This window comes from Vanellus vanellus (assembly GCF_965231255.1).
Source record: "Vanellus vanellus genome assembly, chromosome: 3".
Classification (NCBI taxonomy): Eukaryota; Metazoa; Chordata; class Aves; order Charadriiformes; family Charadriidae; genus Vanellus; species Vanellus vanellus.
The window spans coordinates 53,425,286-53,450,650 of record NC_138907.1 but is presented as its reverse complement, the minus strand read 5'-3'; the positions used below and the strand labels follow the sequence as shown (position 1 = coordinate 53,450,650).

Sequence of the window (25,365 nt, the reverse complement as noted above, 5' to 3'; positions counted from 1 at the left end):
GGACGCTGTCAAGTCACCAAGGACTCACTCACCGTTTGTACTCTGATCCCTGGAAACAGGTCTAATAGCACGGTGCACATACTGTATAGCAGACATACAACAGCTCCTGCATCATCAAAGCTGGCTCATTACTACTTACGCTTGGTTCAAATGAAATACTTTTCTCGCCTATAACTGATACTCAACTGTTGGCCCCACGCCATAAGCCCAGATGCCATTAATGCTTTTAGCATTAGACATGTAAGAGCTACTTCTTCATTTAAAAGCCAAGAGAAGCTCTCACATCTTTTGCATACAGAACCAACAATCCCCTTTTAATTGCTGTTGACAGCTCTACAATAGAATACTTCTAGAGCATGAAAGTTGTCCTCTTCAACACAAGTTACCAAAACACGAAAGGCAACCTAACAAACACTGGGTTCTTTGGAACGAAATGAGACTGAGTCAGCAGAAGGAGGGAAAAAAAAGAAACCACTGTCAAATACAAACACTGGCATTTGTCAGACTCGCTCACTGCTTTAACACCAAAATATCACCCCAAAGTTTTAAATAGCAGTTGTGAGTTAAGTACATAAATCTCTTGCCATGTGTGCTATGAAACTAAAGCCAGTTTTCAAAAGAGACTTTTGTCCCTCAAACTGCTTCAGCCTTTATCCTCTGGAGCAGGGACTGCCTTGTGTTGGTTCAAGTAGTGTCACAAAGGGCTCCTGCTCCCAGACCGGTAGTTAGATATTAGCACAATGCAATGATTATTATGAGTATAAATAGCCCAACTGCTACACAGCAAAGCAAGAGGGGATGGCTCAGCATTTTCAGTATAAAGAGGAGACATCGTTTATTTAGGGCTGAAAGAGTTTGAGCTGAACCAGCAGAGCTATATATACATTGATTATTTATTCCTTGGATCTGAGAGTTTGGGTCTGAAGGATTATTACAGTGCCTTCACTCCAGCTTGACCGCCACGGGGCATTTCTTTTACAGCTCTTTCCACCTGAACAGCCAGTTATTTACAAGCCCGTAAGTGTTTTACTGGTGAGCACAATTAGCAGAGACTGTCTAAAAGACAAATGACACTCTGAAAACAAAGCAGAGGGTAGCAGGTAAAAGGACCTCCTAGTTCCTCCGTTCTTTCCTATCACAGAAGGTTTAGGAATATCTTGTGCTATCTGCACCTATGCTAATAAAGGTAATGCTATTAGGTACTGAAATCTGCCTTTAGAAATAGCAGTCTACTTACAATGGGCTATTAGGGACTGCAATAGGCTTCCCGATTCTGGAGTATTAGGTGAGCTGTCAAATTGCCATATAAAAAAATAACGTCCCAAAGCTACCTATGCTGCTTCAGTTAACGAACAGAGGGGAAAAGTCTACTAGGAGCAATGTGAAAAGGCGATTTTATCACCTGATCAATGGTAAATATATCCCTCTGATTTACAGAAAAAGCTTCCTTTTTACGTTGCTAAGCGAGCAGGTACCAATCACTGCTCACACTGGAAAAGACAGCATATACAGTGCTCCCTGTGTTGCTACAAACTGGATTTGCCAGGCAGACAGTTCCAGCTGGCACCAAGAATCACAACCTCCAAGGTACATTTGTGTTCTTCTACCGCTACCTTCAGCGATTGCAGAAGTCACTTCTGAGAGCTTGCCTAAAGCTGGAGACCAACTGCAAAATAAAATACTGGCTGTTCCTCTGTCAGAAGACGTCTGCAACACTCCCAGGACGTTCATGACAGAGATACCCCTTAGGATATAAAACACGGTTTGGGGAGAACAGCCTTGCTAAAGAAACTCAGCTATTGGCTACAAAAGTCATTGTGACAGCTTGGACTGAAGTTTTTAGATGCTCCCACAGAAAGAGACCAGTGATTACCAACAAGCAAAAATATTGCTTTTAAAGGGATATAGTAAAACCGAAACAGACTATAACACACTAAGTGAACCACTGCACTTTTGGCCAGTAATGACAAATCCACTTTTAAGTGACCAGGATAAACCAGCTCGGCTTTTTCTTTGCTTTTACTGAAGGCCGAGCTTCCTCTACTCCCACGGATTCTCTTCCTTCCAGAGCTTCATGAGGCTGCTATCTGCTAATAAGTGACAACATCATCTTTCTTTTTGCCTATTCATTCAGAGGTGGCTGGTTGAGTCTAATCAGGCGACAGCCACTACTACAGGCAAGGTAGCGTCTTCTGCTGCACCACAAATCCTGGCCAATTACAAGCACTTTGGGTTTGATCACACCAAGTATTCAGAGTGAGAACAGAGCCGTTGCTAAGCTCAGGGGTCTTTCAAAAGTTGCAACCTGTAGCATCCCACAAATGTGGTGCATTGGGGGAGCAATGCACGTTGCAGTGGGATGTTAATCTCACTACTTTTAATGCACTCCTCAGCTGTGCTTTTGCAGCCTGGGAGCTCATGCATTCATTCTGACTGCTGCTGTAGCTTTCTGTTAGCTCAAGCATTACAAATAACCTGAGAACCTTTGGGTTATCACTGCATTCAAAAGAGGACTTACAGCAGCCTGCTTGTTAATCTTTCCTTGTGGCTAGAAGCAGAAGAAAACTAAGTGGGGACTAAGACAGCAAGAAAGAAAAAAGAAAAAGAAAGAGAAAGGGCTTTTTGCTGTTCATTCTTAGTAGCGTCATTGTTTTTTCTTCTTTACAGGTTCTTTCACTCCCTTCCTGATAAAGAGAAGATGTAACCTAGTTGTAAAGGCCCCTAATGGCAAGATGGTATTGGACTTACAGTGGGGGGTGTGGTGTCACTCAACTAAATTAATAGGGGCTAAATCCAGAAACATCACAGATGCCACAATACCAAACATTAAAGCATTTGGCCCTGAGGTTAAAATCCGGAACCCTGAATTAGGCAGTGAGGCTCCCTGTGGAGGATACACAAGGTATGAGGCACTTTGGAATGGTGCCCAAACAACCAGCCCACTGAGCAGAGAAGCTGAATTATGAAGAAAATGCTGAAGGAAAGATAAGAAATTAAAAACTTTTCCAACGGCTAAGCTTCAGTGACCTATTGGGCCATCATTCCACAGCTCAGTACCAAACACAGACTATGCCAGCATTTCTTCCAAAGGCAGAACAAATGCCCTCTTCAGTGCTACTGCCAGGGACGTAGCACTTGCAATGCTGTCAAACCTCATCCTGCCCACTGTTGTATACCCATTTTGAACTAGAGCACAGGGGACACCAATTGACCTTTCTCTGGAACTGAAGGGGGTTTGAACCCAACACCTCCCATTCCAGAGAAGCACACCCCAACCATGGTGCTTGCTCTTTACTTCCATCCTATGCTAGTCAGAGAAGGGGGGTGGGGGGAGAGCACCACTTGTGCCTTCCAACAAGTAAGGTGGGTGAGAAAAGGTGCTTTTAAGTTGTAGTCACTGCTCCAAGAAATTCTCACGCATTTTACATAAAACATTCCCAGGGTAAAAAGCACCAACAATTTCTCCAGGTGAGGACAAAAGCACAGGACTCCCTCCATGTTGCCCACATTAACGTACCAACTATTATGTTGAACCTTATCCTTGCTCTCATTTTCCTTCCTCTAGCCCAAAGCATCATGAAGCAAATTTCCTGCACACATGCACACACACACAAATTCTTCCTTCTCCAATTATCTTTAAGAAGCTTCCACAGTAGCTTATGGAGAGTTTGATTTGCTGGGCACTTTCTGGAAAAGAATATTGTGTGCCTACCATATCAAGCTCTTCACACACGGGCAAAAGGACATGAGTTAATTTATCTTGATCAGACTAGCCTGGGGCCTGCTCAAGATTCAGACTTTTTGAGAATGCAAAGAAATATTCATGTGTTTGGAACAATTTCCTAGGTAGAGAGCAAAGATGCACTTCTAAGAGAAGAAAATGCTCCATGTTTTCCTGTTTCCTCCGTGTTGCTATTTTGGACATGGCTTTTTAAGCTAATACTAATATCTCTGCATCCAACTTCACTCAAAACCAGAAGGACTGTGAAGCTCTGTTTATTTTTCAAAGGATGATTGTAATATACATAGGTGTTAAGGTGATGAAGCCATAAATAAATGCGATGGTCAGTGCAGCCATATAAAATATTTGCTTTATAAATGCATGGCTTATTCTGGAAGAGAACTTACTCTTCAAACAGGCACTCAATATGCCATAAAGCACAGATACCCATATACGACGTTATTTGCCAAACTGACCTGGTTCTTACTTCCATGAAGGACACCAAATGAGATCTCCCTCCCTTTCTGTGGGCCACCTCCTTGTTTTGTTTTCCTTCCTCCTCTTAAATAACACACTAGTTTAAACACAAACAAAGGCAGTTCAGAACTACCACAGGAACTGTAGGAACCACCTGTGATAGTCTATGCTCTGTGCTACACAAGTCAGACTAGATGGCCAAAACAGGCTGTCCTTAGATCATAAGTTCATAGATTTCCAGTGGATGACGTACCAGACTATGATTAGATAAAAGAATTCTCAACAGAATAAATTAACCTTGATCACCTCTTCAAGGCATTCAAAGTGCAACCCAGAAACACAGCAGACAAGAAAAGAAAGCCTCTTGTAGGCAACCCACTGGAAGGTTACTGTTTTGTATGCAGCTCTTATAAAAAATAACACAACTACACAAAAATAAACAACAAAAAAATCTATTTAACCTGTTCCAGGCCAAAGTGGATATAGAATCAGATGGACTGTTGATTTCGCAAGTCATGTTTATATTTAGTAAGCCTCAATAAATCATGCCTGACAGTTACCCTGTAAGTAACCTTTTTGTTTTAGAAAACTTACCCATTACAATGACAAATGCAAAACTAGCCAGTGTCAGCGATGATCCACTGTTGATCATGTTGATGAGCAGCTTGAATAAAGGATATAGCAGCAATAAGGCCCAGAAAAGCCAGTTCAAAAGCGTCCATGGTCGTCGGGGTGGTACTATAGGGACTGCTGGGTAGGTTCCTGTTCGGTAGTACTCTTCCTGGAATGCATCCTAGTAGAAGAAAGGAGGGCAACAATTAAATACCCATCTGCCAACAAAACTAGCCATTTCTGACTTTGATGTTCCTCCTTCTGCACGCTTGTCACCGCAGGGGAAGATCAAAGACCAAGTCATGGCTGGAAAGCTTGTACTTCGAAGTCAACAAACACACAGTCAAAAAACCAAAGAGCTTACACTGATACATGCATCCTTTCTTTCTTCCACACATAGAAGCCTGAAAAATAGCATGCCTGGAGAGTATAACAAGCCCAGTAAAATAAGAGGGTAAGGGGATGTACACTCCTGCAGCAATGTAGACAACACTGTTGAACCTTCTGCAAGGGCCACAGCCGCTGGACAAATACTACTGGTAAGCCAGAGAAGTGCTTGGGCTACGTGTTCAGCAGCAGATCTCTGTTCCCTAATGTTTTCTCCAACCACTGCTCTAAAACAGACCCACAGCCCTGTCAGAAAAGGTGAGCAGACACCATCTTGTCCCATACTCCAAAGAACACCACCCCCTCCTGTCTGCTTTGTCCCACAGTTGCAGTCTTGTTCATCCAGTTCCCATGAAGCTTACAGAAGGAAGTTTGGGTGCTGAACTTCCCTACAGACAGGTAAGCATGCAAACAGTTTAGAATCTCTCACTGACCAGAGGACTTTTCCTTGCAGTATAATATCAGGAAGATAATGGGGTGGGGTTTGGGTGTTTTTGTTTTGTGGTGTGTGTTTTTTAAAGCACAGAGAACACTTAGAATTGAGTACCTTCCTCTAGAGCCCATATGAGTGAACGGCATTGCCTTTAGCTATGTGATCAACCCAAGATACCAGCGTGAGTGGAGGAAAACAACCCTTCCTTCTGGTTCAAAATCAAATATTATTAATCTGTGTTATAACATGAAACTGGTTAACTAATGAAGTCAGAATTAGACTGACATATAAACAAACCTCAATTTAGTTAGAGGTGCTAAATTTTTTCAAAGAAAGGAAAGATTCATGACTGTTTCCAAAAATTCTGGCAAAGCCAAGACTGTCCTAATCAACCACAGGAAGATTATTTCTACTATGCTATGATTTTACATTTACTTACACTCCAGCTGACACAGACAATGCTTTAATTATTTAATGGCAACTCGAGCAATTACAGGCTGCTACCATTTTATCTATTTCAAAGGGAACATTTAGCTTTCAAGAGATTATACAGTAATTAAAGCATTGCACTCTCTTTATAGAGATTAGAAAAATTATGACTGTTTTGCACATGCGAGCTAAATTGTACTGGGATCATTATAGCAAATTAATTAGCTGTCTTCAACAAATTACACAGTGTATGAAGTTTTCTTCACAGTGCCTTGAGGATTTTGGTTTATGACTGGTTTAACACAGAGCTACTAATCATCAGTAAATTGAATTCTACTATATATAATTACGTTTCTAAATACTGGTATTACACAGAAAAGTTAAGAATTTCTGACTATTATTGGTATTGCCATTAGGGGGCCTATTACTACAGATAGCAGGACAGATTCACTTAAAACAAGCACAGCAGTTTTCTCTTTGTTGGCTCTGCACGGTTTTAGGGGCAGCAAAACCACTGACCACATCTCACCAAGAGGTTTGAGACAAATGGATTCACTAAGGGGAAGTCGTGTCTGACTAATCTGATAGCATTCTATGATGAAGTGACTAGATGGGTGGATGAGGGGAGGGCAGTGGATGTTGTCTACCTTGACTTTGGCAAGGCTTTTGACACTGTCTCCCACATCATCCTCACATGCAAGCTTAGGAAGTGCGGGCTAGATGAATGGACAGTGGGGTGGATTGAGAACTGGCTGACAGATAGAGCTCAGAGGGTTGTGGTTAGTGGTGCAGAGTCTAATTGGAGGTCAGTAACGAGTGGTGTCCCTCAAGGGTCAGTACTGGGTCCAGTCCTGTTCAATATATTCATCGATGATCTGGATGAAGGGATAGAGTGTACCATCAGCAAGTTTGCTGATGACACTAAACTGGGAGGAGTGGCTGACACGCCAGAAGGCTGTGCTGCTTTACAACGTGATCTGGACAGGCTGGAGAGTTGGGCAGAGAGAAACCTAATGAAATTCAACAAGGGTAAATGTAGGGTACTGCATCTGGGGAGGAATAACCCCATGCATCAGTACAGGTTGGGGGCTGACCTCCTGGAGAGCAGCTCTGTGGAAAGGGACCTGGGAGTCCTGGTGGACAACAGGATGACCATGAGCCAGCAATGTGCCCTGGCGGCCAAGAGGGCCAATGGCATCCTGGGGTGCATCAAAAAGAGTGTGGCCAGCAGGTCGAGGGAGGTCATCCTCCCCCTCTACTCTGCCCTGGTGAGGCTGCATCTGGAGTACTGCGTCCAGTTCTGGGCTCCCCAGTTCAAGAAAGACAGGGATCTGCTGGAGAGGGTCCAGCAAAGGGCTACGAAGATGATTAGGGGATTAGAACATCTTTCATATGAGGAAAGGCTGAGGAACTTGGGTCTCTTTAGTCTAGTGAAAAGAAGACTGAGGGGGGATCTTATTAATGCTTTCAAATACTTAAAGGGAGGATGCCAGAGGGATGGGAGGAGTCTTTTTTCGTGGTGCCCATTGATAGGACAAGGGGTAATGGGCACAAGCTTGAACATAGGAAGTTCCATCTTAACATGAGGAGGAACTTCTTCACTTTGAGGGTAGTGGAGCACTGGCACAGGCTGCCCAGAGAGGTTGTGGAGTCTCCCACTCTGGAGACATTCAAAACCTGCCTGGACGCTGTCCTGTGCAACCTGTTGTAGGTGACCTTGCTCTGGCAGGGGGGTTGGACTAGATGATCTCCAGAGGTCCCTTCCAACCCTGACTATTCTGTGATTCTGTGAAATGGAAGGAACAAACAACGGGCAAAACATTGTCAGTGCCATCACCTCCACTACACGTTTTACATCATTATGGAAAATAGCTCTTCAATTCAGTTATGATACCTTACCCTTAAAAAGATTCACATTCCTTGCAAAAGAGATCTATGGGTTGATCCATCTTCTAAGCTTTTGCAAGGGTGCCTACAGTACCCATCAAAAGCTCAAGTCAGCATTTAAACCCATGATGTACCTCAAAATTTCACTCAGTCACCTCCCCCAAATTATGTTCCTTTCACTCCCCTGCATACAGAGCTTGTTTTCAGTTTTTAATAAATCCCACCCACCCAAGTCTCATATTCAGACATAAAAATATAAAAATATGCTCCTTCTACTGCCCCCACCAAATCTAGGTTACTTCAGATGGGGGGGTGGATAATGCAGTGGGTGGAAACCAGGGAACATCCATTATCTTGTGAGAGGTAAGTGGATTATTCTTCCCTGCTCCCACCAGGGAGGTCTGACTGCAGAGGTATGCCACCGTCCTTTCATGAGGAAGCCCACAAAGAGTAAGTATCCAAAAATATATCCTTTGTTAGCTAACACTGGAGTTGTGTACACTTCCCCTCTTCAGTTATGCTTTGCTAATTCCCTGTGGCATTTCAGCATGTATTTTCATGCCCTGTTTTCCACGCTTCTCTTACAAGTGAGAAGACTTAGAAGCTCACTTCCCTTTCAATGGAAATTAAGATTCTCAAGCAGAACTTCTATTTCAGGCACTGAGGCTGTAAGGATGGGAAAAAAGAAATCAAACATGCAAGGGCTAACAGAGTTGTGACTATTAAACTGTACCTCATCAGACCAGGCATTATGATGCTCAACCTGGTCACTGTTGAAGTCAAAGGAAGTGTTTCCAGTGAGGGGAGGCAGAGGGAAAGAGAGGGAGAAGGAAAGAAAGAGGGGAAGAAGAGGAAGAGGGGAAGGAGAGAGAGAAGGAAAGAAAGAGGGGAAGAGGGAGGGGGAAAGGGAGAGGGGAGGGAAAGGGAAAGAGAGAGGGGAGGGAGGGAAGAGGAGGACACGACAGGAGAGCCTGCGGAGAGGAGAGGAGAGGAGAGGAGAGGAGAGGAGAGGAGAGGAGAGGAGAGGAGAGGAGAGGAGAGGAGAGGAGAGGAGAGGAGAGGAGAGGAGAGGAGAGGAGAGGAGAGGAGAGGAGAGGGGAAGGATGGAGAGGGGAAGGATGGAGAGGGGAAGGATGGGGAAGGGAAGGATGGGGAAGGGAAGGATGGGGAAGGGAAGGATGGGGAAGGGAAGGATGGGGAAGGGAAGGATGGGTAGGGGAGGGGAGGGGAGGGGAAAGGGAAAGGGAAAGGGGGAAAGGGAAAGGGGGAAAGGGAAAGGGGGAAAGGGAAAGGGGGAAAGGGAAAGGGGGAAAGGGAAAGGGGGAAAGGGAAAGGGGGAAATATGCAACCCAAATTGCATTTTTGTCATAATTTGGCATTAATTGATATAGTGCTGACCATCTGTGGAAGGACAAAATTCACCCCAGGTGAGGAAGAAGCACATGGACATGGTAAGCCTGGAAAAGGAAGGAGTATAATGTTTGGTTTAAAAGAGCACAGTGTCATTGTTTATCTGGCACGGCCCTGTTCATTGCATTTGCAGCAGTGGTTGAACCAGAAAATGAAGTGATAAGTAGCAAGAACATAAATTCTCAGAGAGGAGTATCTCAGATTGAGGTACACGTAACTGACATCAGGCAACTAGGTAAAAAAAAAATGGAACAAGCTTTTCTCAAAGACTCTCCTTTACTAATGAAAATTAAAAAAAAAAAAAAAGGTCATGCCCTTTCATGTCCACTACCTGTTGATTTTATTACTCATTCAAACAGACTTGTGTCCCTGATCATCACAAGCACATGGCACTCCAACCTTGACCTCAGTACCTGTGGCACACCCCACCTACTAAATCATGCTATTAGAGCATAATTCAGTGGACAGTACACAAGCCTTGAGAAGGTACTGCAAAATTATGAAAATCACTGAGAATAAGCAATGGCACATGCAACCATAATGCAAGATAAAATAAGGGCTCTGTTTTTCAGTCATGTGCGTACCTTGTCTTACTTTGAAACAGAAAGTGGAGTCCTATAGCCAAAATATACAAAACAGGGGATGAGTGCATATCTTGCAATGAATTACTGCCCTTTGAATACAGATTTGTTACATTTTATCATCAATATTTACTGACTCTGAAGACATTAACCTGAAACAGATTAATTTTTGGAAACAACACCTAGGTGACAACACTGCTTCTTACCCAACCTAAGAGCCAATTATGTTTTTAAAGATGCATGGCAGAAAGGTGATACAGAATTGCATTTTTACCCTGCAGGTGGGCTTTCAGCATCTCAGAACTCTTGAAGTTATCCCTGCTCTGTATTCTCCCAGTCCAATTTTACAGAGACATGAGCTTGTGTAAACCAGGAATGACTGCAATGAAGTAAGTTTCACTAATGTAAAACAGCTGAAGGAAGAGGAACATGCCACCTTCAGCAAAAAACCAAAACCACCACCAAACAAAAAAAAAAAAAAAAAACCCAACCAGTCAAAAAAAATGCCACATAACCAATAAGGTTTTAATTGAAAGGAAAACTGAACACACGTTCCTTCCTTCTATGCTTAAATAGGAAACTATGGACTAAGTTGTTATGAAGAAAGCAGGATAGATGTACACTCTGTTTGCGCTAGAAATAACTGAGTGTTTGCCAAAGAGAGAATAACAGAAAAAATTTGAAGTGATTACTGCAAACTATGTAATAAGGGATTCAGGAAAACAATCACATTCTCATCTGATTTATGCTCGTCTTGCAAATGTCTAAACAGTTCTTAGGAACATGAAACAGGGTCAAAGTCACAGTAGCAGAAAGTGGACTTTTGCACTGTTTAGCAAAAGGGCCATTTGCATTTATATGGCTGCAGAGAGGGCACAGGCCCACAGGTAACAATGCCTTTCTGCAGAAAGGTGTTAGGGGTTCTGCCTGAAGTAGGTGTTAGTGGCACAACTTATAAGAAGGGAATCAGAGGCAAAGCTAGTAGATCTACAACTGAGGTCTCAACACATTTACTTTTCACATTCCTGTAAGCAAGTTGCTTATAGAGGCCATGAATTAAACCAAAACCAGTCATGGTTTGAAGCTGAGAAAGACTAGAACACAGTTAATACAGAAATGCTAACATGGTGTTCTGGCTGGAGTACAACAAATGGCACAACAGAATTTTGCTGCCCCAGTGAGAAGAAACCTGAGCCTAGCTATATGCTATCACTTCTAAATCCAAAGTGCTGCTGTATTCCAGTCTGAATACATAACTTAGATCAATTTTTGGAAGCAAACTGAGCTGCCAGGCTCTCATGCCTTGCATACCTATGACTCCCACTGATTGAAATGGGAGTGCTGTGTGTATTCAAAGAGCGCATCCCCCAACCATTATCTCCCATGTTCATAAAAACAAAACCCAGGAGAAACAGATTCTGAAAGTCTGAAGCACAAATATGAGAGTATTTGGAAAAAAAAAAATCAGTGGGCATCTACAAACACACAGTCATTATTATTCTGCCTCCATCCGATGTAATTAGGAATCTTAAATGCACATATTCTATCCACTCAACGTGAAAGCGATTTATCAGCCTGCCCTATTAATGTTGGATCTTTGCCTTGGTAAAAAAGACAAGGTAAAAAAAGGGACAAAATTTTTAATACATTAAAGCAAAATATACCTCATTTGGCCCACAAATTACTTAATGATTTAGGATGTACCTTAAAGCCATAGGAGGTCCTTCTACCAACCAGGAGGCAGTTGTGTTTTTTGTATCCTTATGCAACTTGCAAAAGATTTTTAAAACTACTCTATCAAGGTTTGCTTAAATTTTCTTTCTGTTGCTTTTTAAGTGCAAAATAAAGGCAAACATGACTGACAGCACAAGACCAGTTTGTGTCTGGTGAAACAGAACATTGTTACCCTGAAAAACAAACAAACCCCAAGTCCCCAGAGCAGGACCACTACACATGCACACTGTAAAGGTCTACTAGCAGTATAAATAACTGAGCACCAGCGGTTTGCAAGTGCTGTCTAGACAAAAAACCAACCTTTTCTTGATACAGTTTGTGGAGCCAGTTAGAACATTCCTGCTCATCTTCTGGGACTTCCTCTAGTGGAATCCGCCTGCCAATGGCAAACAAGAGAAATTGAAGAATATTAAATACTTCGGCTCCCATGATCATTATACAGACAGATTATCCACCTGACAGGAGACTCACTACATTTTCCATCTTTTTTTAATATGTGGAAACAGCTCCCAGATCAGCAAACTATAGTTTGTTTTAGAGCCACCTTCAGTTTTTAGATGTATTAGAAACTTAGATTTCTGAAATAGTAATGCATTATGTTTGAGCTCACTGGAGACATTTTCTAGACAAAGGTTTGCAATTTTCTGTTTCCAAACAAAGGTCTTGAATGAATTAATTTCTTACCCCACCTATGGAATTCAAGGGTGTATTTAATCAGCTAGATATTAGAGAAAAATCCACTATTCTCCTTATACCTAGGGTAAAGAGTTCTGGTATTCCTCAGGTAACATTTCCAATTCCTACAATTTTTGTTATATGCAGCTTGGTTGGATGATTTACAGCAAAATGGCTCCTATCACTGAAAAACCCTCTCTCGACAAAACAAAGTTTACATCACATTTTCATCAATAAACCTGTGACAGGAAAAAAAATCCCCTTGTTATCTTCATTTAGATACGCTAATAACCATATTTAATAATTTTATATTTTTCAATATAGCATATATTTTAATTAATATCCACTAAGAGCAAATTCAAATTAACTTCATTCACCACAGAAGAGAGCACTTTTCACAGTCAGGACACTCCTGTTTGCAGTTGATAAATTAAGAGGTGAGACACTACTGTTTTGTTCCTTTATTTAAGAAAGTCGTAAGCTGACAAACATCAAAAGTCAACAAAATTTAAGCAGAGACAAACAAGACCATACAAATTTTACAGACTTCTACTGAATGCAACTCCTACAGCACTTCAATACGCAAATATGCAAGATTTTGAAGAATATCTGTGATGGTCCCCAATTAATTGCCAAAATAAATTTTGCCATGAGGTTTACCCTACCCGTAAGAGCTTTTCAGGGAGCTCAAAAGGACAGAAGCGCAAATAGTTAGCCTGAGTTGTGAAAAGCAATTTTCTGCTGCAGATTGACTTGCAGCAGGCTGGAAGGGTGTAAAGGGAGACACAGCAAGTTGAACACCTCTACACTGTTGGAGGAATGGTCCACAAAGGTAGGGCCAGCTGTTCCTCCATGAACACTAGCCAGCCAGGCCATCCATGTACACCAAACTAAGGCCACTGGGCTGAGCTACCCATGAGAGCCAGGTGGGAGTGCAAACACATGTTGCACCCACGAGGAATCAAGAGAAAGTTTCTTTTTACCTTTCGGCAAAAATATTTTCTGAAGAAAATATTTTTTCAAACGGGCAGAAAAGGGGAGTTGGAAGAAAAGGCCACCCTACTCCATTTCATGTTGGTACCCAAGATTAACCAACTGGACCAGCTAATTATGGCTATAAAGGAGTTATGATGAACTCCTGATCACTTGTGGGATCCCTTCTAGGCTCCTGTGCTCCAACTCTAAACCATCACATATCCTTTGTGCCTGCAGCATAGGTGCTGCTGGTAGAACCCAGCCTGCAAATAAGTGGCTTGGAATTGTCCCATTCGCATTAAGATTATGAGAAACAATTGGGGTATTCATCACTTACAGAAACATTAATGATACAGAATCCAGGTAACTGCTCTTTTCATTATATAACCCCCTTCTTGGTAGGGAGGGAGCAGGAGTCAAGTACATCAACAACGACACCAAAGAGAGATGGGAACAGTCCTGAGCCTGGCCTCCACCTGAGTGGGAACTATTGTACCAGAGACAGGTGTAAAGCCACTTCACCTGAACACTTAGTAGTTGTTTGATATTCTGGCCAAGTGAGTGAAGAGGCCCCATTATTGCTGCTGAACTGACAAAAAGACACACAAATGAATAAAAAAGTAAAAACCAAAAAATCCTATAGACCTTTATACGTCCCCACATATTTACAGGCACAGAACTTTACGAGAAACCTTTCCCATCCCATATGAGTTTTTATCTGCAGTTCTGTGAAGCCAGGTTGGTAGAAATTTGCTATCTGTTACCTACTTGAAAATATTTCCTTGTGCAATTGTGACTGCAAGTACACATTTCTGTATGCCAAAAAGGAATTAAAATATGGATTACTTGCCTTACATATAAATCTGCATGATATTTCTTTCCATTTAGAACTCCCAGCAATGTTGGATTCTCATTATTTCTAAAATTGAGGGTAGAATCATAGACTGCAGAAACTAAAAGAAGAGAAAAAAGTTATGTTATTACTTTAGTAATATAATGGAAACCGTTCTCTCTCAGATAAGGAGCATATTTAAATATGAAGTCATCAGCAATAGCACTGTAGCTTGAACTGTCACCAAGGTAAAGATGGCAACGGAATATTCAACATGCAGGTTTTAAGAAGCCAAATAACCAGCGACCCTTTCAGGAACTGCACCAGTAGAACAGAAGGGCTTGCTCTCCACCCTTGTCTCCTTCCCCGTCAGATCCAGAATGTTTGGCATAGGGTGTTAGGTACACTAACTTTATAATATACCTAGGACATCCTAGGAGTCAAATGGCTGAAAAACTATTAGTTTTCTCAGCTTACTGCGTATCACACACACACACACACATCCCCACCCCGTTCTGGGTAAATAACCAGGCATCTTTATTAACAATGAACAATATACACGGTTTGACTAAGAATGGTTAAAGTGTGTGTGAGACACATCCTATAGCAAGAAGGCTTAATGCAACTATGAATAGCTGGGGTTCAAAAAAACCTCCCCATCATTTGATAACTAAAGCACTTGCTATAGGGAAAAGGCAGAGACAGAAAAGGAGACCACACCCTGCGTGAGCCAGGCTGCTGCTATGAAGACACGCAGCTGTGAGGAATATAACATCCAAGTTCCACAGAACAGAACTGCAACCAAAGTTTCAGCCTCAAGAAAACACTGTGTCTGCAGTTCAGGACGGCACAGTAACAGTAAAAGTATTTGTGAAGGTCGTTCGTAGTTAAACTAAGACAGCATTAACAAGCAGTTTCTACAGAAAAAGCATTCACTGTTTTAAACCACATAAAATGTTTCAAAAGAGTTTCTTTGAACACATCCTTAGAGACACTATTTTCCTGATGTCACAAAATTACCAGAGAGCAATTAATTTTCCTGTCACTGAAACCAATTGTGCATTGTGGTACGAATTCTAAGATCAATGCCAGCAACAAAACTTTTTTTTTTTTTTTTGGTCACAAAAGTAACTAAAACACACTTCACATGCAGCTTGCTGTACTTTAGGTTTTCTGCTCTGGACTTCTGCAATAACAAATACTGTGATGAACCTTTATTGTGCAAATTTTCGACCCACCTAGGAAACCCTTTTATTACACAGAACAGATTTGCTTTTATTTTTGAAGCCTATCTAGCTACGAGAGATAAATATGGCTTGGTCACAACATTCAGCCCCCAGAAACTCACCACAACATTTGTTATTGCAAAGCAGAATTCATAACTCAGAACAGCCTGGTTTCAGCGTTGCAAGGAAATCCTGAAAACAGAGGCCAAAACCCTGTCACTGTATACAGACTGTATCCCTCATTAACAATTCTATTCCTACTACAGTTGGGTTTTTAGCCCAAACTCAAAACTACAACACATAAACCAAAATCTACTTCAAGCACAGCAGAGGAACTAACTCTTTTGAATAAATTATCTACCTCCATTTTTAAGCTTCTTAGTGTAGAAGGATTTTACTAATCTACTGTAATTTACTAATCCAATGTAATTGAAGGAAGACAAGAGCTCAATTTGGTTTATACAGGGTAAGCTTCTTAGTTTATTCTTTAATAGCATTAGATTATTCTAACGACAACAGGGATGCAATAAAGGAAAGTATGATGTATGCAGCACTTGTTCTTTCGTCTTTTGCAAGAAGACTATACTTGAGTTTTGATGTGAATTGAGTACTTGTTCACACACATTGGAAGATGCTTCTCCTGTTCAGAAAAAGCTACTGCAGAGTCGGTCAGGAACATCTTTACATGCTCACAGCCATACACAGAGTTGTTCTTCACTCCAGGGAAAAAATATCCCATTTCAGTTTCAACTGGTCTGTAGTTTGATATTCAGTCCAGTGCTTTTTAATATAACACTGAAATCTTTTGCTGCAAAGCAGTGCCAAATCCAAGACAATGATAGCATATGCAGAAGTAAACAGACCTCTGTTACATCCCGATATGAAATAACTGAAGACGTAAACTCTTCTATTTTGACAGTGCAGGAAAAGAACAACAGCAGTAGCATCAAAGAAAAAGACTGCACAGAATTAAAATTTGCCAGAAAGCTTCCACAGCCAAAGCCGTACTAGCATGCTGTGTGACACACTGAATTTGTTTTTCATTAAATGTATATTTCGTAATTATATAATTAAACCGGACATCTCATGACTTTCTCATCCAAATGCTGAAGAGTCCAGAAATTTCACATTCTAAACCGAGTAAAAAAATAACTCCATGCTTTCTTGAAAACATTGCAACTGTCTCCCTCTCAGACTAAATTAGGCAGTGTTTGAGAAGTTTTGCTTCAATTGGGAAATAAAATGGTTTCTCAAAGAAGTTATTTTAAAACATCTTTTTCATTAAACAACAAACAATTCTATATGTGGAAGCCTTTTCAAAGGCTTAGAAGAGATCATAACTGAAAACAAATTTTTTTCAGCTGAATTACTATTTTCTGACAAAAAAGGCTAGGAGTTTTTTTTGTTTTGTTTTCTAATATCTGCCCATTTTTTTTTTATATCTTTAACTTTTGGTTCCTTGTACAGCATTCTGACAGATCGCTACGTACTTAAGAATTTAAGATTGAATTTCTTAATTTTGACTTAAGAAATCTTTGGATTACACACCTAGAGAGGATTTTTCTTACTTCAACTGTCCTCTTAAATTTCATTCATTATTTTGTGGACGTGGCAGATTATGCCAGAATGATCATCCGGCAAATCAACCTACAGGCAACGAGTGTGCCTACACAGAGCTTCATACTAGCACACAAATGATCTGAAGTGGAGCCTGGGAAAGGGAGGGGAAGAGACAGTGCAATTGACTGTACTGCTGGTATGACAGCCACCTTGACACAACCATTTGATTTAACATCACATTGGTCATCTTGGTTAAAAATCACTCATCCTCTCAAACTTTGTAGTTTGCTCAGGAGGATGGCTAGGACCCTCACTAAACATTGAAAAAAAAACAGGACTAAAGTGCAGCCCATGGGAAAAAAAGTCATTGCAACACCCCCAAACACTGTCATATTGAACTCCATGAGAACATCACCCTGGAATTTATTCTTGTGTATTCCCTCTAGGACAGTAGTTCCCAGCATGCACAATTGGAGGAAAAGGTTGATAACTTGGAGTTATCTACAATCCATCACGAGGCACATTTTTAAATACAAGTCCTAACTAAATAAAAACAGCTGCAAGGAACTGCCTGATATACAGCCAGGCAATAAAAGTAACAGTTAAATATAACTTTTGCAATATTTATGACTTTTGGATACGTGATTTAGAAACAAATCTGTATTTTCATTTGCTTCCATGTACAGGCTGAGAGAGTTGGGGTTGTTCAACCTGGAGAAGAGAAGGCTCCGGGGAGATCTTATTGCGGCCTTCCAGTACCTAAAGGGGGCCTACAGGAGAGCTGGGGAAGGACTTGTTACTAGGGCACGTAGCGATAGGACAAGGGGGGCATGGCTTTAAACTGGAAGAGCGTAGATTTAGATTAGATATTAGGAAGAAATTTTTCACTGTGAGGGTGGTAAGGCACTGGAACAGGTTGCCCAGAGTTGTGGAAGCTCCATCCCTAGAGGTGTTTAAGGCCAGGCTGGATGGAGCTTTGAGCAACCTGGTCTAGTGGGAGGTGTTCCTGCCTATGGCAGGGGGACTGGAACTAGATGATCTTCAAGGTCCTTTCCAACACAAACCATTCTATGATTTTTAACAGTATAGGTAGTCAGCACTACAACCTAACAGCAATTTATTAAGACAGCAAACAGCTTCTAGAAATGAAGTTCCTGGGGACTGTGTTTGTACTACCAAACTGGTAGAGATGGCCACTGATAAAAATATCAGAACAAGTTCAAAAAAATACTAAAAGCACTCCTTTAAGAATCAAACTGCATGCAGAGATCTGAATTTGTGAAAGTCGCTGAGGAGAAAAGAATTCCATTATCACTTAGGAAGGAATTTAGTTAGGAGGGAAGGTTCTTTACTCCTTATTTTGTGTGAAAGATATTTTTACCCAAATATATCTGCTTATGCAGCTATACAGCACCCACTGGTATGGAGGTAGTTTGCCATGCACGTTAGAACTCCTTCTGAAGCTAAGTTTTTCAAAACAGATGGACTTGCCAGATTGATGTCACCAATGCCTGCTTCCAACAGACGCAGAACTACTGCACCAGGTAGCATTAACAGTTAATACAAAGTTTCAAAAAGCACCAACTGTGATCACTGGTATTGTGGGTGAATTACCTCTACAGCCACACCAACCAGCATCCATCCATCCTATTGTACTACAGCCTCAGACAAGTTGAATCACACCCTTGTCAGAAAGAAGGAACGAAGAATACAGGAAAAGGAAATGCTGACCTCCGTCACACTCAGCTTGGAACTGGATCCAAATATTTGGCTCACCTTCACTGCTATGTTGTGCTGCTGCTGCCTCCCTTAGCAAGGCACTCCAGCTAGGCTCAACATGCCTAGCAGAAAGTGCATTAGCCTAAGTGGCAGGCCCCAAAATGCGCTCAGGCAGCTCAGCACCAGTCTCTCACTTTCAGAGACATGCAGGGATACCCTGCTGCAAACTGGGCCACTGAAATGGATGTGAATTGTACCTCGAGAGAGACAGGTCAGCCTGCAAGAGTGATTCTTGTAGATCATTAGAGAAGTCACTAAGACGAACTGAAGTTATGAACATCTGCATGTTGCCATTGCTGATTCTGCACACAGAGCAGCTATTCAGCAGTCACACTGATGCTGTTCGGAACAAGTAATTTGCAGCTGTAATAGATGGATACAGTCGCTTGCTGGGTCATGTTATAAGGCAGAGCATAACAGTAAGACTTAGGGGATTTACAGTGAATAAATCAAACAGTACTATTTACCAATGTAAATATTCAAAAGAAAAAATGCCCAAATTACTACAGCATACAGCCTCTCCATATATTGACACCTACAACAACGTGTTACGGCTTATAATGTGGGTACCAAATGTCAGTGAAGGTTAACAGAGACAAGTATCAGTACTCATGCAAGAAAGGAATAATTTCTAGATAGAACTTACATTTCTTGATTATGGACTGACAAAAAAGACTTCCATCATGTTCTCTATTAAAAAACATTTATGGACTTCCTTGTTACCCGTACATATTGATGTTACAAGGAGCTCTAAAAATAAGATATTGTTTACAAAAGCCTTTCAAATACTCTTCACGTGTGCCCCTTGTCTCTATAGGAGAGAAACATACAGTAACCCAGACAGTAACTCTTATTAACTCCCTCTCATTGCAAAAAGCAACAATGCAAGTAAAGCAACATACCCAGAAGAATTTGCAACACCGATGTGGGGTCATCAGCTGCTTCCCACACAGGTTTGTTCGTTGGGTTTTTAAACTATACAGTTTCAACAAAAACTACCTATGAGAAGTTATGGCTGTCTCTGCTTCTCCTTGAACTGTGACAGGGATATATTACCTTCTTATTAGCCTTAGCCTGTTTGATCTAGCAAGTCACAGCTTCTGGGTTGAGGTAGTAACATAACTTCCCTGAGCATATAAGTAATCTAGCAATCTCAGTCTTCTTTTTCTGAAAGTATTTCAAATATTTAGGATCCTAAGAAGTGTTAGTGTAGTGTACTGTGTGAATGCCCAAAACCTTTTATAAATGTCACTTGGGTTCCCTAAAATTGTTTCCTTTTGAAACATTTTCCCACAAACCAGCTACTTGTCCACAATCATACCATGTTTTGCTTGCTTTACCCAGAGTAGTGAAAAAGAACAAAATCACCACCAAAATAACCCGTCCCTGGTTCCCAGCTCAGGGCATTGGAGGTCACGGAGTTTTGACTCAGCTCTTCTTCAATGCCTCAAGTCCATCTCCCTCGCCCTCAGCAAAACAGTCACCCGTATTCAAAGGTTAAACTGTGCCCTTAAGGGAGTTGCTGGATGCTGCACATAACTTACCTCTTCACATATCAGAAAAGATCCAAGCTATGCTACCCATTTTGGGAGTGGGAAGTCATGGATGCCTGACAAGCTACAACAGTGATATCGTCTACCTGACTTGTAAGAGGATATGTAGAAGAAACATGACAGATAGCAAGACAGCTGACTGCAAAGCTTTTTTACAGCAGCTATCCCAAATATGCCACATAAAAACATGTCTTCAAAGACAAAAGAAGCTTTGACATTCATTTCAGTTAAGCAAGAAAATTTTCTTCTAAACTAACCACTTTGTCTTTCTTACATATCAGCCTTCTAAGAGCACACAAATCTACCAAACCCCAAAGTTACTGAAGCACTATGGCTACTTAGCACTGTCTTTCCTTTGCCCACGAAGTACACAGCAGAAGACTGATGGATTGTATCAGTCAAAAAAAAATCACTTCAAAGGCATATGTGCCATATTCTTACTGGTGCCACAAGTTGGAAAATTCAAGTAACCAGAAATAACTTGGGGGTGGGAATTCAGAACAACATTAACAAAGAAAAACTTACTCATTCTCTGTAATGTAGAGATAATTTATTTATAAATTTCTCCTACATGTATCTTGAGTTGAGGTATACTCCCATTCCTCAGCTCCACAAAGGTTAGTAAGAAATTCTAAAGAGTTCATCTACACAGAAGTTTAAAGCAGAATACTTTTTATTGAAAATGGGGTTATTTGAGGCAGATATTTATCACAATAAAATATTTAAGACACACTGCCTCAGATTCTCTGATGTATTTGCTTCATTTGGAGTAGGATTGCATAGTAAATATTAAGAAATATTATCCTTTGGCAATAGGTATGAAACATGCAACTTGATATCCCCCTGATACAGACTCAGTAACAGAATACAAAGCAAAAAATAATAAAAAAAAAAAAAAACAATGCTCCCCCAACACTTTGTTAGTAAAACCTAATCTTTAATTTTCGCATTGGCTAGCAGAAGAAAGGTCAGAAAGGATCCCAGGGCTTTTCTGCTAGGACACATGCTACAGGGAAAAGAAGAGCATGGCAAAGAGACAGCAGTTACACAAAATAACCATTTAGAATTGTTCCTTGTGACTTTCCTTACCTACATTTCTCAAACACTGCACAGTGACAGCAAATCCTTTCGTTCGTGGCAGTAGGTGATACTTGAGCTTGGGCAGGCCTTTGGCTTCAGCTACCTGCATGCTAATCTGGTGCTTCTGTTCTGTGAACCTCGTGCCCTCGCAATGAATCAGGAACTAAAACCAAGAAAGAACTACAGTTAGAAAGCAGCTCAGGTCTTCTACATCTGTCTGACCAGAGGCACCTCTAATTCCCACCAACACAGCCCAAATGAACACTGCTAGCAGGGACACATGCATATTAAGGTAACTTAATTGCCCTGGAGTTTACAAAAAACCCAAACCAAACCAAAACTATCTCAATTGCCTCCACCCATCCAACTTGCCATCCTCTGGTTTGAACTCTAGCCTTTGGGCTTTAACATCTGCTCTGCTACTTGGTGTCTGAATGACTTGATTTCTCTAAATGAGTCACTCCATCTCTACTGAGATGTTATAAAACAATCAAAACATACCTCCTGTTGCAAATCTCTCACTGATGGTGAGGTGCTTGAGTGTCTTGGTATCTAAAGCTTGGTAAGTGTCTAAACCAAACACATTTCTAAGAAATGCTTTAGTGCCCAGATTGCTTCCCCTCACTCCAACCCACTTGCTTTCATTGTAGCGTGAGGACCACTGATAACTGCAGACAGTAACTTTGATGCCAATGACTGCACTGGTAACAGATGTAGAGCAGTAAATGCAAAACAGAAAGCCTTATGAACTATACAGTGGAAGTGCTCAGACATGAATGATTACAATTTTGCCACTGGCATACAGGGGAGAGCAGACAGATCTTTGGAGATTCCCAACTTGCTCATCTGCTTTCTGCCAAGCCTGAATGCAATCTAACACATCAGAAAGCATTGCCAAATTGCACGAGCTAAGTCCCCATAACCCACAGCAAAGATTTAGCCAACAAAGACAGAAAGACTGAAGAAAACTAGCCAAGCAGACAGCTTCAGTTCCAGCTCATCTAAGAGCACTTTTAGTCATGTATCATATGCATAATGCTAAACAGCTAGATGAAACATACAAAAACTAATGAGAAAATCCTTCTAGCCCACTTAGAATGCTCTGTCTTTCTACCTTCCAAGGTGCTACTGCTGTGCCTTTTGACATTATGTCCCCACACAAGGGCAAATTAAAACTCCACACTGCAATAACCGCAGGTGTACACCAACAACTGTATCTCTCAATACAGGTATAGCTCCTTCTTAGTAATCCCTCTACAGTAGTATATAGAGCACAGTGGCGGTTTGTGCTCACCAATTAGAGCTGAACTGCCTAGGTGCACAGAAAGGCACTCAACACCTTTTAAGAGTCACAGAGCACAGGCAAATCCCTGTGAGAGAGATCAGAACTAGAAACCAAGAGCTGTCCCTTTGCTAGACAGCCTCCTGCCTGGAAGGCATTTAATCATTGTCCAAGCACAGAGCTTAGTTTTGATTGCTTAGCCCTCATTCAAATCAATGACAATTAAAAAAAGTATGTTTCAGAGAATGAGAGATACCATATAGACATCTTCACTAGGAAACTGCTTCTTAAGCAATAGTTTCTGTAGGCCCTTGTGAGGCTGCTTAAAGTACAATTTCTTTAACTGAATCCCCTCTCGCCATCACCAGCTCATGAGAACTAGGATTTTTCCGATTACTGGGGAGAAAAAAAAATTCAAAGGCTTTTCATTCCCAGACTAGGAAATGCCAGGCAGGCTCAATACTAAAAAATGATGGTGATGTAAAAAGTAACGCTTTCCTGTTACTGAAAGGCGACACAAATCCTCTCTCTGTAACACAGCCGGATGGCCCCAGGGGTCACTTTGCTGTCCAGGTACTTATATGTGGCTTCCACTTACTTCTACTGGGCCATGCCTGTCCTAGCACCTTCACAGGAATGGCAGAATCACAGGGAAATAGAAGGAGAAAATACTAGTATGAACTCAGTAATGAATGAGAGGGAAGCTTAGGTAAAGAATACAGCTAATGTGTTTCAATGCAACGTTGTCACATGCATCTGTTACACTGCCATGAACCCCCGCATCTACCCCTCTCCAGCTCCTATATTTAGAGGACCACAAAGTTTACTGAATGGATCACAGCGGAGGTATTTTTGCAATAACATCCGTAGGGCTCCACACTACAGAGGAAGAAAACCAGACAAGACAGAGTATTACATGGGAAATTCAAGACAGATTTCCATTCTTAGAAAATACTCTCGATACTGCCAGGAAGATAATGAATCAAAGTTCTCAGGAGCAACCTGGCAACTACCACGTACCTTCTATGCCCGTCATCCCTCTCCCAAGCACTACAGCACCTCAGACTCCACTCCTAAGTCATCACTTACCCAAAAGTTTTCAGGGTAGTCCCGGAGATTCAGCAATTTCTGCATGACTGTTTTACGATCTTCCTCCCACTTACGCTTGCAGAAGACTATCTCTAGGAAATACCACATCCAGCCAATGATAGGCATGTAGGAGAGCTCCTTCTTTGCAAGCACTTTGGAACTCTGCAAGAGTCAAAGCAAGTAAAACAAAGTTACTCCACTTCAGAGTTCTCTGTGGGTATGACACATGCACAGTTATACACTAATATATTTATTCATACTGACCAGTCCTAGTTTTACACCAGTGTAAAAGTAAAAGCAAAAGTTTTCCTCATCAACAGAATAGTCAAATCTAGTCTCAGACATCTGCATGAAAGACGACCTCCAGAATTAGATACATATATGTGGATGTATGTCTATCCTATCCAAACCCTGGAACCCAAAACATAAGCCAAAATCCTTCAAATACTGAGGAACCCATGCAAAAGACCCAAACCATATGAAATGAAATTATTAATTCAAGCAGCCCCTGGGCAGTGGCAGTGGCAATTCCTTTAAGATATCTTGCAGCTATACTTCTCCCCAAAGCTGGGACACTTCACCATGACAAAAAAACCCAACCCTACTCTGAATGAGAAGCAGAGTCACAGAGCCATTGCTGCACAACAATATATTCGTGAATACACATGGTTTACCAATGGAAGAAACCTTACATGACACTAGAAACAACAGCAATAAAAATACTTCATTTGTGTTTAGGTTAGTTTATAGAAGGGCAGAATTACACTAGTGAAATTCTCTTCAAAGCATGATTCTGAAGTGAAATAAAAACAAATTACTGTTCCTGTCTCACAGTTGTGACAGACACTGAAGTGATTTGTCCAGACCCTCCACAAGTCATCTATGGTTTATCGAGCATTCAACAAGTTTCATATCTCAAATCCTATTCCAGTACTTAAATCAGTGATCATCTGAGACTGACACCCCTTTGGGCAGGAGAACTGATCCCACTTGCTCTTTTCCTGTCTTCTAAGCCAGCCTGCCTTGGTGAGTTGTCTAATGTTTCACTTTGTTATTTAATGAATAAAATTGCAGCGCGTGTGTGTGTATATCTAGAATTTGTTGCATTTCCTGAAAAACAGTGACATTTTCTTAGAGGACAGATACAGCAACTACAGTCCAGTTTCTATCCATGATATCATTATAAGCTATCCCATCAAAGTGCTCTGCAGATGGGTTCCAGGACATTGCATTTGACTAGTAGGAATTATTTACTGGTAGAAATTACCACCGACATAAATTATTTGTTTTTACTTTTTTGGTCACTGTTGTTCATTTGGTTACTAGGGAAGAAACTTGACCTGATTTTTTATCTCAGCTCATTTCGCTCATCTGCTCTTCTTCCTTGAGCAGGAAAATAGCTTAAATAATTAAGCTATCTAAAACCTCCTAAGACTGGAAGGCAAGTGCACACCATGCAGCTTTACTAGCAACTGTTACACAGAAGCAGAGCAGAAGACGACATGAGACAATTCCATTTCTAAGAATGCAGGAACTATCTCTGTCAATGACTTAACACATGGTAATAAAGCACTCCCTCTTGATCATTCAAGAATTTCAGTGATGGGCCCAGATCAGGACTCCAAACCCAGCTCTCCCCCAAG

General features: G+C 41.2%; 1 protein-coding gene across 1 annotated transcript in view; it reads right to left on the bottom strand.

Annotated features, from left to right (window-relative positions):
* The window catches only part of AGPAT4 (1-acylglycerol-3-phosphate O-acyltransferase 4), a gene marked incomplete at its 5' end in the record, with an annotated part of 69,922 nt that overhangs the window by 4,534 nt on the left and 40,023 nt on the right, over positions 1 to 25,365 (bottom strand). The window contains 5 exons of the mRNA XM_082481176.1: positions 4,793 to 4,991; positions 11,972 to 12,047; positions 14,172 to 14,274; positions 21,361 to 21,514; positions 23,723 to 23,884. Coding sequence (XP_082337302.1) covers positions 4,793 to 4,991; positions 11,972 to 12,047; positions 14,172 to 14,274; positions 21,361 to 21,514; positions 23,723 to 23,884 — 694 coding nt within the window. The remainder of the gene's footprint in view (positions 1 to 4,792; positions 4,992 to 11,971; positions 12,048 to 14,171; positions 14,275 to 21,360; positions 21,515 to 23,722; positions 23,885 to 25,365) is intronic.